We start from the raw sequence: 18,349 nt of genomic DNA, 5'->3' as shown, positions 1-18,349 counted from the left end.
TTCAATGGAACGAGTTGGCAGTTGCGAGTACCAGTCAATGCACCTCTCGTGAGGGTTTCGCTGAATTTCTTTAGCACAATGGAGGATACTTATCCTTTGGCGAGGTTATTGCCTTTCATGGCGGTGTCGTAGTGGGTTACATGATCCTCGAGGTCAGACGTGCCATCATATATTTTCAGGTAGGGTGGCATTTTAAAGGTCTTCGGTATGGCATGCGGGGCAGCGTTATCGATGTATGACTTCTCGACGAACCGACCGACATCTCTCTTCGGCAATAACTTAGGAATGCCCGGTATTTTATTGACCCTTTCTTGGTGTTCTCTCATTTGGTCCTGAAGTGCATTGTTCTCGTTTTCTATTTCCTCCATCCTTTTTGGAATGGCTATGAGACTGTTATCGCATGCATTGTTAACAACATTGTGAGTGATACCTGTCGTCGCGGGTAGGGGGAGGTTGATCATGTTGCTCGTTCAGTGGTGGTGCAGCACAGGTTCTCGCATTTGCAGCGTTCGCATCCTGAATGGGTTTATGGAGGACGTTAGTCAGTTTATCAGTCAACCAGGCCTCAAGGAATTTCTTTATCGCTGGCGGTGTCTCCTCTCCCACGGATGTGAGGGATGTATTGCCAAGGGATTTTGTGATGCTGTAGTGGGGATGGGTGATCCACCTCGCTTAGGGGAGACATTGGGCGTTGTGCCCTCATCCACTACTTCAAAGCTTTCGTGGATGATGTCCATGAGGTTGGTTGGGAGGTCGCTCATTATTCTCGTTCTTTTTTCTTTGTTACCCGTCATTTTGGATATATGCGTGCAGAGAGAAAAATGTTCTTTTTTTTGTCAGCCACCAGTGTTGTAGATCTAGAAGAAACTAAAAAACTTAGCTAGAAAATTCGCACAAACGACGCCAAATTGTTTGACCAGAAAATATAATCTCTGGTTAAACTAATTAATTTATGTAGTGAGGGGTTAAATCTGAACTAATTAATTTATGTAGTGAGGGGTTAAATCTGACTAAGGATAATAACTCTAGATGCTAAGAGCACATACGTACAATGGATGGGACAGATTCCGTGTACGGTTGGTGACAATAAATGCAAGAGATTCTTGAAGCAAGAATATTAATGGAGATATAGCTAGCAATAAATCTCAATAAATGACATTTAAGTAAATAAAGAGAATGATTCACCAAATAATGGATGAGTGAGACGAATATTTTGCCTGACAATGAAGAATGACAGATAGATCCAAGATTCGCATGAACAATTCTCGGATCTGATGGAAAGACGGGGAATAATATATGAACAAGAATATTTGTAAAAAGGTAATCTAAAAAGTTCACTTTTTGTTAGGAATTCCAAATAGTATAAATGCAGGGAATATGCACTAGAATATTCCCTTTTAGTGCCCTGTCATGATAAATTAGCCATTACAAGTCTTATCATCAATAGTCAATTTCGACCTCGATCATTGTTGACATCTTGACTGCGATTTCTGTCGATATCTTGACCACGGCTCATGTCGGCACATCGGTTATTGACCTTGCTGTGTCTTGGACGAGCTCGATCGATAACTCTTTTTAATACCATATTACGCTAAATATTCTAAAGACAGATTTTGACGTATACACTCATTAGGCCATTAGTTCAATATTAGCACTCGAAACTTTTTCAAAGTTCAATTCCCTCATATATGCATTGTCTTAGTCTGTCAGGTTATTAATGTACTTCAGAAACGTAATCACCTAATATATCAAATGCTTCATACAGCATAGCAGGTCTTTTAGCTACGACAAGACCTGCTCTGAGGCGTCTTGAGGCATTTTGCGCCAATTAGACCTTATGCTATAATCTTTTTACACCTGTCAATGCGAATAACTTGTACTCTTTAAGAAAAGGACAAAACGGATAATAGCACTGTCCAAGCAAGAAGTTGTCAAGCATATAAATCTAACATGTACAAAGAAAAACAAAGAAAACCTTAACCAATCAAGTTTCAGTATCTATGTGTCTGAAGAAAAAAGCTTTACTTATTTTCTTTTAAGTCAAGGAAAACTGAAAAAGAAATTAGTAATGTTAATGGATTAATTGAGATAGGCCAAATAAATGGACATATAAGGTTGAATATAAATTGAGTGGTGAAGGCATTTTTCAACTATATATATATTAATACTATAAAAAACTTATATTATATCGATCTATTTCCTCACATACCCCACAGGGAGTGACAGATATAGAGAGGGGAAAGGGGACCAGTCCACCGTCCATGAACAGTCAGACTTAGCAAAACCAAATCCAAATTCTATGTCCAAGTTTAACTTCTATATTGACGTTCGAATAAGTTTTCACTAACATAACTTAAAAAATAAATACATGTAACTTGTACTCATCAGATATGGATTAGTATAATCTAAAAAACGGCAAATTAATATGTTAAAATATGTTGGTAGTATAAAAATTCTGTACACTGTCAATGTATACATTTTATATACGCCGATCATAAATAAATTTTCTTGTCACTTTTATTTGTCCTAACAGGTGATGTGACTTATTTACAAGATTACAAATCTCACTTTTTATGGAGGGTTACGTGTAGATATCTTTTGAATGATCAGATATTGTAAAAATTACTTTACACTGTCGGTAATATATAGGTTAAACTCTAATAAGGGCAATCCAATGCAAAAACTACACCAAACATGCCAGATCCAAGTCTTTTCTCTTTCTCAAGATAAGTTAGCTAACCCTAACTCTAGTGCTGCTATTGTCTTCTGCAAGTAAGGAAAATAAGCACTTAGAAATTTCAGAGAAGCTGGCATCATATAATAGTATTGATTAGTAAGAATATTTGTCAAGTTGGACAGATAGGGTGAGTTTACAAGCTGTGAATTCTTGGTTGGTGACACCCAAAATGTCCAAAAGTCCACTTGTTCTTCTTTTCTCTTCTTCTTTATGATGAAGAATATGTGAGTTTCTTGATTCAACAAACCCCCCCTTGCAAAAGTAAGAAAACAGGAAAAAAGAATATGAGTTAAAGAAACCAACCAAAGTCTACTCATTTTCTTTTTCATCCTTTCCCCACTATCTACCTTTCATATCATTACATCCTTTCCCTTTCTTGTACTTTCATTTTCTTTGCTTCTCCAACTCTATTTCTCCAGTCTTTTCATCTCCATATCTTATCGAAGAAATAGAGAATAACATAAGCGGATTCAAGATTTAGAGTCAACGGGGTCAAAGTAGACGCGATCTATTAGATATTTGCATTTTCAGCTTCTTTGTTTTCATCGGGTAAGTGATTCTAACATAAAGTAGTGGTTTAGTTGAATCCGCTGAACCTGCTCTAGATCTGCCTCTGCAAATTAAACTAAAAGAGTATGGATCCATCCAACAATTCACTCCCCCCTCCTTTCCATACAAGAAATTTTAACTTACAACACCACCAACAGCAGCAGCAACACCACCTTCAATTCCAACACAACTCAGAAGATGAACAAAGTGGAACAAGTGGCCTAAACATGTCCGGGCAAAAGAGAGATCGCGAAGACAACAACGACGACAACAACAACAATAACAATAATAATTCAAATGCTGAGGAATCAAACGACGAATTAGGTTCTAATGGAACCAATAGAGATGGTGAGTTCAATAGAAGGCCTAGAGGTAGACCTGCTGGATCCAAGAACAAACCCAAGGCACCAATTATCATCACTAGAGATAGTGCAAATGCCCTTAGAACTCATGTCATGGAAATTGCAGATGGTTGTGATATTATGGAAAGTGTTTCAAATTTTTCAAGAAGACGTCAAAGAGGGGTTTGTATTATGAGTGGAACAGGCAATGTTACTAATGTAAACCTAAGACAACCAGCTTCACCAGGTACAAAATTATTCTTTCAAGTTTTTCTCTAATTTCATTTTTCTTTGATAACTAACTGGTCCTCCTTATTTCCGGATACTTAAGCTTTTAATGTTACAGAACCAACTTTCCTAATCAATCAATTCGAATTTATGTGAATCTTTTCTCATCGAACTGAATGTCTATCCTTCCCACATTCGAAGATAGACTAATATTTAAGACCTAGTGCTTTCATATTTTGACTAATTCAAGGTGAAAAATGGAATTCCTATAAACAACAACAATAACATATCAAATATTATCCCACGCCGTGAGGTCTGGGAGGGTAGTGTGTACGCAGACCTTACCCGTGCCTTGTGAGGATAGAAAGATTGTTTTCAATAGACCCTTGGCTCGGGAGGAGTTGCTATAAAATTGAGCCAAAAAATCTCGATTGGTAACATTATTTTTTTTTTTGCTTATCAGGTGCGATTGCAACCCTACATGGGCGTTTTGAGATTTTATCCTTAGCCGGATCATTTCTACCACCACCAGCACCACCAGCAGCGTCAGGATTAACTATATATTTAGCCGGCGGACAAGGACAAGTGGTGGGAGGTTGTGTGGTAGGGGCACTAATGGCATCTGGTCCGGTTGTGATTATGGCAGCTTCGTTTAGCAATGCAGCTTATGAAAGACTTCCACTAGAGGAGGATGATTTGAATTCGCTTCCACCTCAAGGAGGTTCACTAGGTTCTCCTCGAGCTATTGCTCCAGGAGAACGACAACAACAACAACAACAATTATTAATTGACCCGTCGTTGTTTCATGGAATGCCACCCAACCTTCTCAACAATGTTCAATTACCTTCTGAGGGTTATTGGGCAACTGGTCAACCTCCATTCTAACTAGCTGAAATTCATAGACGACGGGTCGGGTAATTTTCTTTGATTCACTTTTTTAAGGTCATGGCCCTCCAGTTTTGGATCATATCCAAAACTCGAGGGCCATATCCTTTAATCTCTCAGTAGTCTTCAAGAAATCTTAGCAATGATTTCTAGGTAAAGGGTTTTCGTGGGTTGACCATTTCAAGTTCTTCATATAATGTTCCTTTTAGTAACATTACACTTTGAATTTTAAGTCCTTTTTCAGGTTAGGTTTTTCGAATGTGAGTTTGATATGATGATCAAATGATATGAAATATTTGTCATTTGACATGTGCTGAATGTTGTAAAATCCTTTTTTTCTATATGAGTTCCATGTTCATGAAATTTACATTATATTCCATAAATAGATTATAGTCGAATTTAAACTCTTCCCTATCAAAGACAAGTAAAAACAAATCATGAATATCTATGAAAACCATTATTGTGTATCATTATTTCATAATCATGATAGTAGTGCTCGAGTAATGACCATGTTTTCTTTCTTGATAGTTGGAGTACTTAAATTATAGCTTCCATTTAGGAGAAGTCTTCTCTATTTATAATTTTGTTACAAATATGTTGGTGTTGAACTATGACTAAAAAAAGATCAAGAAGAGGTATAGTCTGCTGTAAACTCCTGATTTTGTAATAATTTAAATTTATATACATTGTCAATATAGATAAAGTTTTACACTATTAGATCACATTTACTTATTCTGGTCGGTATTTTACCTTCTTTTTAAGATTGTAAATTCCTCTTCAGTTGAAGGTTTACGTGCAGATAACCTTTATATAATTTGACAGTGTAAAATTTATTTATAGTACTAGCGTATAGAAATTATTTTCCCTTTTTTCACTCTTTATTTTCTTCTTTTGAAACTTTTAGTACTAAGTAGATTTATGGTAATAGCTAAAATGAAAGGAGACATGAGTCACATTTGGACACTGGTTTGCACGTGCACAGTTACTGGAGAAGCTCTTTCTCGAGGCAAAAAGCAAAATAACGTTTAGCGTTATGTTATATACAGTCTGGTCAGATCTGGACTGACTGACTGTCTCTTATTTTATAAATGAAACATAATCCTATGGTTAGTCAATGAACAGTTCGAAACTCGATGGAAAATGTATTATTCTTTAAGATTTTCTGCATGACCTATAGATTACGGGTTTGAGGTATGGAAGTAGTTATTAATGTCTGCATTATGATAGGTTATCTATATCACACCCTTAATGATGCAATCTTTTTCCGAACCCGACATGAATACGGAATACTTTGTGTACCGGTACGTTTTTTTCCTACTTAAATACCAGCCAGCTTTTATTTGTTCAGAGTCCTTTGACTGACTAGAATTTCAATGTGTTTCTTGAAATCTTGTAACCTCGAAGCTGAAATACAGGTTAGATTCTTTGCACCGAAGCAAACAAAATAAGCATGCACCCCTCCCCCACATATACTAGTTCCCCTCACTGTCTATTGCTTGCTTTTAGTGCAACATCCCATATGTAGTAGCTCATGCACATGTGCTAATACAGTATATATATATATGCTTGAAGCTTCAAAGCTTATCCATTCCTTCTCTCTCCCCTCTCAAGGAATAGTTAAGACAAGGGCGGAGGTAGAAGTCGAGCTATGAATTCGATCGAATTTAGTAATTTTTGCTTAATAGTGTACGTTATATTAAGAAATTCATTAAATACGTATATATATTAAATTTAAAGCATAACCGTTAGTACTTAAAGTCGTCATTCTAAAATTCAAAACTTATAAATTGAAATCCTGGTACCACCTCTGGTTATTTGAACTTTTCAAAAATGTTATCGCAGTCGTACGGATCTTTCAAAAATGCACTACTATTGAAGGATCCGACATGCATCCGGCAGAATTTTGAATAGTCTGAGCAACATAGGTTAAGACACACTTGAGAGCTTCTTCACCTTTAATTTCTCACGGTTGTTCGTTTAGGTAAAATATTATTCGCACATGATACTCAGATCCATAGGCGGATCCAAGATTTGATGGTTACAGGTGTCACTGTCTTTAATGTAAACTTATCTCTAGTCAAAAAGGTCGAATTAGGGTGTACATTTGGCTAGTTCGCTCAGTTTTGAATTAACTCGGTTCGGTTCGGTTCGTTCCATTTTTCTATTAATTCAGTTTACTTCATAAGATTTTTGGTGCATAAATACACACGTGATAACCAAACTAAAAATATTGGTCCTTGAAGAAAAAATAACATTAACCAAATCAAAAGAAAAATGATTAAAACATATTGAAATTTCAAAATTTGAGATTTAGAAAAGGAAAATAGAAATAAATATACTTTTATAATTTAAATAACTAATAAAAATGAAACTGTATAAAGAGAGAATACAAAGATGAAAATAAGTAATTAAGAGAAAGAGAAGAAAAGAAAAACATGGAAAAGAGGAAACAAGGAAAAGCAAAACAGGCTTTGTTAAAAAACAGAGTGGGAGGAGATTCAATCCTGGGTCTCGGGATTAGCAGGAAGCACCTGGACCATGGAACCTACTAGAACTTTGTTACTCAGGGTGACACAACTTTGTTTTATACGTTTTTTACATGAAATATCAGTGGAATACCAATACTAATATGAAATTCTACTGGAACGACCGGGTGGCGTACCACCCCTTCCCTCTATATAGATCCGCCCTGTTCAGATCAAATCAATTAATACAAAACATGTTTATCAAAGTAAATATATTTGTGCTCCCTATCTCAATTGTTGTTTACAAAGAGCAATGTCACTCCTCATTCTAGAGTAATAAATGAGAAAATTACTTATACACACCACCCGATTTATTTGTTGATTTTATGAGCTTTTACATATATATTTATATTTTAAAATAAAAATATTGAGTTCGATTGAAGCCATAGCTCAATATTAATTAGCTACATCAGTTCAATATTGAATTGGTAATGAGTCTCTAATCTCTAATACCTTGAACTCCCTATCTAAGTTGTAGAAATTTAGACAAATTATAAGTTAAAAATCTTACATTTGCATCAGATTTGCAAATGTTTTCTTCTCTTTATATTTTAATGCCACATGTATAGCATAGTTGGCTAAAGGAAGCCAACTCATTCATGCCTATTTGAAAAAGAATTTTGTAGTATGATACATGACTTTTTTATTTCTTTCAAAATTAATTTTTTTATTCTGTTAAAACATCAGAAGCAAAGAAGACCATGAATTGGTTGACTCTAAACAGGGTGGAGTACCAAAAGATTCTAAATAATCATTGTGTTTGTACGTAAGACATCTTAATTAGACCTTTTGATGCACATTATATTTTTTCCAACGAATTTTAAACTCCTCATATATAGCTCTTTTTTTTTTTTTTTTTTTTGGTTTTAAGTTCTCTCGAAAACCGTAGCCGCTATGCACTAGATAACTTACTCGCTGTGTACAGGGGCGGCCCAACCCTAAAGCAAGGCCCCAAATATTTAAAGGCCCCAAAATTACTAGTATTTCTCTATATATAGTAGAATATTATTTATATAATTATCTTTTATTATTGATAAATTTATTTCTTTATTGTCATATTAATTTTTAATAAATCGATTTCTTCCTCTAATTAATATAACTAAAATAGTTTTCTGTCAATCTTATTTTACCTTTTTACTTAATTATATTTCTCTATTCATTAGTTGGTCACGTAACTATATCTAATAATCTAACTTATTATTTATTTTTCTTACATAAATTATACTCTCTCCGTCCCAATTTATATGAAAGTATTTGCCTGGACATGGATTTTATGAAAAAAGGAAGGCTTTTGAAACTTGTAATCTTAAATAAATCGTAAAATTTTTTGGGCTAGAAATCATCTCATTAATGGTAAAAAGAAAAATCTAAAGTTGAATTGTTACCAAATATAGAAAGGGTCTTACTAAAAAAAAGGAGTCACTTATATTTTCTGGGTTCTCCCATTTCAGTTGTGATGCAATCAACGTTAAATTCATTTAATTTTCTGTATTTTATAAAACTAAGTTCTCATTTTTTTAATTCCACATCCTCACTTGTCTAATTTTTTTAAAAACGATGTTCATTATATATATTAAGGCCTCTTATTAAGATTTTGCTTTAGGCCTCCGATGAGCTTGGGCCGCCCCTGCATTTAGATGTTTGTGATATATTAAGGCCTCTTATTAAGATTTTGCTTTAGACCTCCGATGAGGTTGGGCCGCCCCTGACTGTGTAATAGCTCGCAAACTATACACTAAGCAAGGTCGATGCAACGAGCTCTGACTAAGAAGGTTGCCGTGAGGGGAATCGATCTCAGGTCTTCCACGTGAAAAATCACTCACCCAACCAACTTAGCCAATCCTTGCGGGCAACCAGTGCACACTGGATAACATGCTCACTGTGTAATAGCTCGCAAACCAATCAGAGATATAAGCTGCACTAGGCAATCCCGATACGACGAACTCTGACTGGGGCGGCTGCTGTGAGGGGAATTGATCTCAAGTCTCCCGTGTGGAAAATCATTCACTCAACCAACTCAGTTAATATTTGCGAACAATTACCAGTTGTTCTTTGATATACGATGGAGTGACTAATTCATATACTGTATTGCGTAAAATTCATTAAAATAAAAAGTGACCCTAATTACTATAAGAGGTTTCTCCATTGTCAGAGGTCGAGCTCGAAATCTTTAATTAAGGTAGAAAGGTTTAATCCATCCTGCCAATGCAGTCCGTTTCCATTAACAACCCAAGTCTTGCAATCAAATTTCCAAGCCTCATTTCTGAGTCATGAATCATAACACCACAAAAAATCAAAAAGTTAAAAAAAAGAAAGAAAGAAGGGAAACTTACATAAATGTCCCAAATAAGTCTCAACTTACCAACCTCTAGCCATTAGTCATAGACTTACCAAAACTAGCCAAGCACATATAAAAATTAAAAAATCAAATAAATAAGGTTCTTTATCTCAAAGAATCACATGCAAAAATCTCCTTCCACATTTTTAAACGTGATTAGAAACATTAGATGCAAGACGGAAAGGAAACTTCATTGATGAGGTAGCAAATAAGGTGATGAAATAAAAAAAATACAATATTCCAAAAATCTAAGCAAAAAAAGAATTTTTTCAATGGATATAGCTGAAATTTATTGAAAACATATAGAAAAGTCAATATACAAAATTTGAGGAAGATTGGAGGTGATTTCGACTGATTTTGTATCAAAATTCGTAATTAAATCGAGTTCAAAAAATGCTTCTACGACACATGTATCAAACATGAATCACGAATGTATCTCACACACAGGTATACATGTGATACGCAATTGATACAAATATAATACATATGTGATACACAAATGATACACATATCATTTTTTTCATGCTCATTTTTTATTTCGTATTTTCAATTCAAACCACCTCAAAACTTCACTAAATCATCCCAAAACTAAGATTCAAGCTTCTTAAGATGCACCATTCTATTCTAATAACACTCAATCAAAAGAAAGCAATAATTTGACATTTTTTTGCTACAAATAGCTAATTGGCTAATATTAGTAATATTTGGCTAATATTTATAATATTTTATGAATTGATCAATTTTGGTAATGAACTACATATAAATGGACATAACTGGTAATTTTCCAAAAAACAATCGTAACATTTCAGTTGGGCCAATTTTATGTAATCTGTCGTGGATGGGCTACTTGGGCTTTAATGATATCAAGCCTGGTCCAAACTACTCAGCCCGCTAAAGAAAAGGTAAGATTTGCACCAGGGAACCGCTTTTACACGTGTTATTTAAAGCCTACTCAATTCTTTCAAAAATTTAGATTTTAGCCTGAAGAAGACTACTTCAGATAGAACCACCACTACTACTTATAGCCTGTTTGGCCAAATTTCTAAAATTTACTTATTTTAAAAAGTATTTTTTTCAAAAAGTAATTTCAACTTTTGATAAGAATCAGCTTGTGTTTGAATAATTCAAAAAGTACTTTTGAACAATAACTAATGTTTTGGGGGAAAAGCTGTTTTTTATGCTCCTCAAAAACTGCTTCTGCCTCTACTCAAAAGTATTTTTTCCTTCTAAAAGCTTGGTCAAACACCTTAATTATAGAAAAAAAACTCTTCTGGCCAAAAAGAAGCTCGGCCAAACATACTAGAATTCATCTTCCGAAAAGGTATTTTGATAAAGTGCTTCTTAAAATGTGGAATTTTTATAAAATTTAGCCAAACATGCTCTTAATTTAGTTCTTTATTACTTGCAAAATATATTTTAGCTTATTATTAACTTTAGGACGTCTGTCCAAACACGTAGCTACTAATTTATAAAATGAGCTTTAAAATCTAAAAGTAATTCTCATCACGTGGTGCTTGTTAGCTATTTTTTAATCAGTTAACTCAGACGGGATAACTTATCTTTGTAAACCTTACTTTATATCTAAGGTATAAGTGAAATTTCATAAAATTACCTTTAATATGCTTAGCTTTCTATTTTTTCCCAAGATCAAATCGATTTTTTTATGAATAAAACATTAATTGGCCAATATATACATGTGTGGTGCATTTTGAATTGTTTTTAATAAATAACGAAAAATTGTTCAACATAAAGTGGGCCAAGTGACTTGCATCTATATACATTAATATAGCTTATAAGTGATCGTCTTTACAAGAATCATTGTATATATAGACATCATTATTTACAGTTTGAATACAGGGGCGAATATTGTAGCTTTAGGTTATCAGGTTTATTCGAATTCAGTATATATGATGCGGAGTTTAAATTTATATGAAAAAATTCACTGAAATTATAACAAATAACAAATACTCCAATAGATATAAACACACAACTCATTCAATACAGAAATGTAAAAATTCACTGATATTGTGACAAATAATAGATATTAGTCAAAGTTAACATAATTTAATTCATTACAAAAAAAATCCGGAATTAACTATAAATTTTATAACTAATATGTTAGTAAATCGCTCGTAGCTAATAATTTTTTTGATAACTGTCATTAATTCGTTGCTAAATTAGATTAGCGATAGATTTTTCTCTTTAGCTATATAATTTGTCCGTCGATAATTCCTTTCTTTTTTTAGTAGTGTTTGAATCTCAAGAATAGAGAACACAAGAGATAATTTGGGATGAAGGGAGTAAATGCATAGGCTAACATGATTGTTTGTGCATGTGGTGTTATTGGTGTATATATAACTCTAATTTGACAGAGGAAGTCACCCCTTTTCTCTTTTTTAATAAATGTAATCTTGATTCTTTTTAAACTTTTGGTTGTTGAAGTACACTTGAGAATGGAGCAGGACATGGCAAAAAGCAAAATTCATTTCCCAGTTGACTATAACAGATACTCCTTTTAGACAATAAATTGGTCCCTTTTCTCATTATATGTACATTGCGATAGTGTGTAGTTGGCAGTAGTAAAAGATAGAATAAGTGAAGTTTTTTGAGTGGCTATATATGCTACTATTCAAAATACCATTATTTGATTACATATAACCCGGTGCACAAAGCTCCCGTGATGTGTGAGGTCCGGGGAACGATCGAATCATAAGGATCTATTGTACACAATCTTACCCTCCATTTTTGTATGAGATTGTTTCTACGGCTTAAACCTGCGACATCCTAGTTACATGGCAATAACTTTACCAGTTACGCCAAGGTTCCCCTACCATGTTATGCTCATTATTCAACTTAGTTCTATCACATTACTAATTAATATTATTGGAATGGAAAATATTTATGAGCACTAGATATTTATATCAATCATATAATTTAACTATAAAAAGGGACAATCCAATACACAAAACATTCCGTGTTCATACAGGATCTGAGAAGAGATGCACCTAATACTCCAATTAATAGGAGTATGATGCAGGTAGCCTACCGATGAAAGTGTTATTGGTTGGTTCCATGGCTCGAACCAGAGACAGACCTATATTTTAAACACAGAGCTCAACAACACCCATAAATTTCGACAAAAATTCAATGTATATATGTATTACAAAATAGTGATATTAGTTGTACCCTACATAAAAAACAGATTTTAGTTGAATGCAAAGTGTATCCATGCATAACCTTCAAATTCTAGGTTCGCCTCTAACTAGAACCTGTGACTTAAAACCTATAGATCACCCGAACAACTTTACCATTATTCTGAACAAATAATTTAACAATAACAATTATTAATTGATATTCGTATTCAATTACATACTTTAGGTATGCTTGCTTGTCCATTATTTATAACCAATATGGAGTAGGAGTATCAGATATTTTTTTTGACGAATTTTAAAAATTCAGATTTTGTAATAATTAAAAGAATATTTGGGATTTCAAGTGCATGTCATTGTTCTAAGAGTACTCGATAAAGATACAAGCTCAATCAAGTGCATATAGACTTGTAAAGGAAGTATTTCCATAGGACCTCAACACAATGTAGGAATTTAATTTCGTCTATACATATATCTCAAAAAAATAATTCAAGTTTTAGATTTTTCTCTTTGGACCTAATAGTACGAGCAGGATTATGGACCCTTGCTAATCATAACGTTGCCATCAAATACGGGGAGAAATTCAAAAATAGCCAAATTTACAAGTGGTAATTGAAAAATAGTCAGAGTTTCAAAAGTAATCGAAATTTTAGTCACTTTTCATGTAAAGATAAATCTGAACGAAAACACTATTCAAAATTCGGAAAATATTCTAGCATAATATACTGGAGTTCCAGTATAATATACCGGTCCAGCATAATATGTTGGAAGTTCCTGCACAGGTGCTCCAATCTCCAGTATATTATGCTGGAACTTTCCGCGCGCTAGAGTTCCAGCATAATATGCTGAAAGTTCATACATAGGTGCATCAATCTCTAGTATATTATGTTGGACCGGTCCGATCCGTGTTGCAGCAAAATAGTGACTATTTTTCAATGACTTTGCAAACGCTGACTATTTTTGAATTACCAACCCGAAAACTGGCTAGCCCGTACTATTTTTACATCAAATACAGATTGAATGGCTAGAGGACAAAGGGCTTATGTAGGTCCTAAAAATTAAAGGATTTACCTATTTACATTGACAGTACAAAGAATTTCACTATTATATTAGTATATTTTGGTCTGTTGTAACATGGTAATTTGCCTTATTTTCAGGGTCTACAATTTTTCTTTTTATAAAAAATAATTACTTGAGTTAATCATTTGGATAATCGGATAGTATGCGGATTTTTTTAATTTTTTCTTTGAAATTGGAAACTTGCAATTTCCTACTGAGAAAGGCAAACAAAGGGAGAACAACTACACATATCTTACTAGGCAAAGACTGATTAAAATGTATAGCTCGCGAGTGAAATTGTCGAGATAGATCACTATTACAAAAGGAGGTAGAACGGGGGGAAATTTATGGCCGCAAAAGTATCCACGCCCTCTTAAGCACATGGTTCTATATAGGTTCAATCGTTGTCAATTTATAAAAGTCAAACTCAAAATTGAATTTGCTCTTAGATATTTGTGTTCAAGCAAATTATAATGGGGGGATATTGGATTTGATCACAACAAAAGAGAAAATGATAGAGAAGGAAATGTACGTTAAGTGCTTCTTTTTTCCTATTCAATGGTCCAAATTTGAAAAAGAGTAATAAAAGTCTCAAAGCGAGGAATAGATCAATAAATGGTTCACAATTAATCCCTAAAGTTTAAGACTAAAGCTTAAAGGACTAAAACAAAGGTCCCTCGTGTTGATATTGACATATTCAATTGATTAGCTCGTAAGTTGTGACTAATTAGATTCTTTAATTGAATAATAATTATCCATGCAAACTTTTAATAATCATCGCAGCTGCACTTTTAGTTAAGCTTAAACTTAAATTGGACAATGACATATTCAAAGTACACTATGCTTTTCTACCATGTTGATTGATGTAGTTCTACCTAGGTAAAAAACTTAAAATGTTTTAAAAGGGAAAAAGGAATATAATTGATTATTTCGTACTGTTATTTGTACATTGATATCTTCGTTCATTTATCAAAGATCTAATGCCTCGTACAAGGTCCTTTGCTAAATTGGTGTCTTTGCTCAGATGCAGAATGAATGTTTTTGAAAGCCAAAATATAAGCATTATTTACTAATAATTCCTTAAAATTTTATCAAAGGTATTTCAACCTAATTAAATACTGACAAATCTAATCCTCAGCGCGCACGCCAGACTAATTAAGTGCATTAATACAATAATCCCTCAAAATAGCTGAGGGGATTCACCAACATTTAGCATACATAAATTAAAAAATTAACTTTATATACACAATAGAATTTCTCGGCAAAGAGAATTCGGATAAACCCTCTTCTGCTCCCCTAACCGGCCTTGGTTCATTCAAATCTCCTTCATCATAAAATTATAGTGTATTTAGGTCAAAATTCTTGTATATACATATACACTTGACATGAGGGAAACATCTACTATTGTGACAAATGGGGTTCAAAAATATGATATGCTCCCAATCTTTTCAGCTATTAATGTGAGGTTATGTTCTCACATCCAACAATCTTTTCCTCGAACTAATTTCCATATGGCCAATCATCACGATCCACATGTCTCCTCCTCGCTAAGTTTCATGTGGTCAATTATCACGATATGTGGGTCAATTTTCGAGATTCGCCGTATGCAGAGGCGGACCCAGAATTTGAAGGTCGGGGGTGCACTTTTGGATTTAACCAAAATCTACTTTGTATGTAGGGTGTCCACTACTAATATATCACTATTTCTAACGACATATATATGTATACATAAAAATTTTGTCGAACTTCATGGGTGTCGGTGACCCCTTTAGGCATTGCATAGGTCTGTCTCTAACCGTATGCCGCCCATATCGTCAGAGTGTTTATGGCAATTGCAATTCACAACTAGCTTCTTGTGGTGTGCGTGTCTCCAAGCTCTTAAGGGTAAGCAAATCGAACCCTACACCTTCACTCTACTAGCCATACTCGTGCTATCAAACTTGGCCTCTGATACCAGTTGTCGGGCTTAAGTCGCCCAAAGATACTCTTAATATTTTGTGATATTGCCTGCTTTGGGCTAGCCCGCACAATTTTTCTTAAAAGTCTCACACTATTAATAGATTCCTACATCTTATATGTAGGCTTCAATTTTTTCAGCTACCAACGTGAGACTTTATTCTCACACCCAATAAACATGTAACCGAATAGTAAAACAGTAAAAAGATACAAAAATAGTAGGTGAAGGTGACATGTGAATGAATTTCTCCATCTAAATATAACAAACAACCTCAATAAGTCAATAATACTATTTTGTGTTTTGTTTTTTTGGGAATTTTCTCCAAACTCATAAAATTGATGCAAGCAAAAGAGAAGATTATAGATTATAATAATAAGTTGTAAGGCATAGAGACATTTCCTTTTCTTAGGCATTTTCTTCACGGAAATATATGGAGTTAGTAATCATGAGTCCTCTTGTCATCATTACCATACTTGAAAATATTAGCCTCTCTCTTTCTTTTTATCTTTCTCTCTCATAAATTACTTTATGTTAAATTATACAATCATCTTATTTAAAAAAATTAAATAATTAAAGAGATTACACTTTTATTTACTAATAAATTATGTGATCAATAACATCACATTCTCTTATAAGTGAGTTAAAATATTTTCGTAAATCAAGCACGTAAAAATTATTTTTGATAATAAAGGCCGGTAAGACCTGAACCGATGACCTCTATTCAGACGAGGATACATCATAGAAACAAATATTAAAATGAATTAGAACTGGTAATTTTAAAAATACATAATACGTTCAAGTTAAAAATTCTCAGAGTTCAAATTCATTAAGTTTAAATTATAAGTCCATCCCCATTGTTTACTCTAATATTATCTTGAAACTGTATGATTATCTCATCTTCCTTGTACACGCGAAATAACAACAAGGTCCACCTATTTATAGGATCTCATTATCTTCACATTTCTCTCAAATCTTCATTTCATTTCCTTATTCGAAACTTCTTCTTCTTACTCCTCTCAAGTAATTAAAACAGAAGAAAAACTGAAGAAGTATATATAAGAAAACCACACACAGAGAGAAATGTGTATCAGTTCTTCAGAATTGAATGCATCACGTATCCTTTACATTTCTGGCCAGAAACAAAAACCAAAGCGCTCCAGAATCCAAGTTCATAGGTAACTTTACACAGTTTATACTATTCCTTTCTTTTGAGCAGTGGCGGAAGCAGAATTTTCACCAAGGGGGTTCAAAATTAAAAAAGGTAAACACGCGAAGAAACTAAGAGAATTCAATATCTAATATATTTACATGAAAAAAATTTGACCTTATATACACTGTAATTTTCGGCGAAGAGGGTTCGGCTGAACCCCCTTCCGCACACCTAGTTCCGCCACTGCTTCTGAGGTGTGACTTTCTTGTTGCTTTCTCTATGCGTATAATTTATAGAGACACTAACAACGTAAATAAATTTTACACTATCATTGTAATTTAATAATTTACCGTGTTTTGCAAGTTATCAGTTCATGCTTGCTATAAAAGTTCAGATTTAAGTTATATCCACTGACAATATAATTTTTTTTTATACTATCGACAGTTTCATACTATGATAGCAGGTTAGCTGGCTACCATTTTATTATGTTACCAATTAATGATTATTATAGAGATTCATTTGTAATTACCTTATAAACGACCTGATTGTTTGAATATTATTTTTGCACCATCAGTACATAAAATTAAAACTCTAAAAGTTATCTAAGTGACCCAGCTTGTCGGGTAGGCTGTCTACATCACACCCTTTGTAGCGGGGGTCGACGTAAACGCCGGATAATTTGTGCATTGAGCTGCCCCTTTATTAGTTAAACTCTTTATTTATTACATGATCAAAAGTATTTTGGCTTTTTAGGAGGAAGAAAAGTGAGGAAAAGGCAGCAGGGAAGGACATGGAATTGAGAAACTTGAAGCTGTACATGGAAAACATGAGTATGTTAGAAGAAAATGAGAAATTAAGGAAGAAAGCCAACCTCCTTCGCCAAGAAAACATTGCTTTAATGTCTGAAATTCAGAAGAAATTTTCTCAGTTGGATCGAGTTTCCGCCACCGGCCTTAATCTGCTTCTTCTTCATAAACAACCACGTCAATGAAGAATCAGTGGCGGAGCTAGAGCATTAGCTACTGGTTAGGACGAACCAATAGCTTTTGTTTAAACTCTGTAACTAAGACGAGCTACGAGTTTGATATCAAGTTTAGAATTCATAAACCTCAGTTCTGGTTCCGCCTCTATAACTATATGAAGAAAACCCTTGCTTCATTTATTGTAGCTTTTCTAGCTTATGTTCTTTGTCTCTCTCTCTCTCTCTCACAAAAGTTCTGCTAATAATAACTGTTATATTATTGAGAAAAAATGGATGGCAAATAATATTTACCATGTGTCTACTATATGTCTCATTCAAACTATATATGCTACTAATGATCTTTGTAAACCACTATGTTTATAGACAGATTAACTTATCTATATTGACACAGTGTAAAAGATATTTTACACAAACAATATTATGTTTCAATTCCAAACAAGTCGGAATTT

The 18,349-nt window shown here is 33.8% G+C and overlaps 1 protein-coding gene and 1 long non-coding RNA gene across 2 annotated transcripts; both read left to right on the top strand.

The window, feature by feature from the left end:
- The first annotated feature begins 2,689 nt into the window (after positions 1 to 2,689).
- On the top strand, positions 2,690 to 5,058 carry LOC104112958 (AT-hook motif nuclear-localized protein 24-like). The gene is made up of 2 exons (XM_009623009.4): positions 2,690 to 3,874; positions 4,319 to 5,058. The coding sequence occupies exons 1-2, from the start codon at positions 3,373 to 3,375 to the stop codon at positions 4,738 to 4,740; spliced, it is 924 nt and encodes a 307-aa protein (XP_009621304.1). The 5' UTR covers positions 2,690 to 3,372; the 3' UTR covers positions 4,741 to 5,058.
- An 11,627-nt stretch (positions 5,059 to 16,685) lies between these two features.
- LOC104114325 (uncharacterized) lies at positions 16,686 to 18,201 on the top strand. Its single transcript, XR_011412712.1, has 2 exons — positions 16,686 to 16,943; positions 17,672 to 18,201. It is a non-coding gene; the product is annotated as an uncharacterized lncRNA (long non-coding RNA).
- The last annotated feature ends 148 nt before the right edge of the window (positions 18,202 to 18,349 follow it).

Source organism: Nicotiana tomentosiformis, chromosome 12 (genome assembly GCF_000390325.3).
Source record: "Nicotiana tomentosiformis chromosome 12, ASM39032v3, whole genome shotgun sequence".
Taxonomy (NCBI): domain Eukaryota; kingdom Viridiplantae; phylum Streptophyta; class Magnoliopsida; order Solanales; family Solanaceae; genus Nicotiana; species Nicotiana tomentosiformis.
The sequence above is the reverse complement of the archived record's forward strand: the minus strand, read 5'-3'. Positions and strand labels throughout refer to the sequence as shown.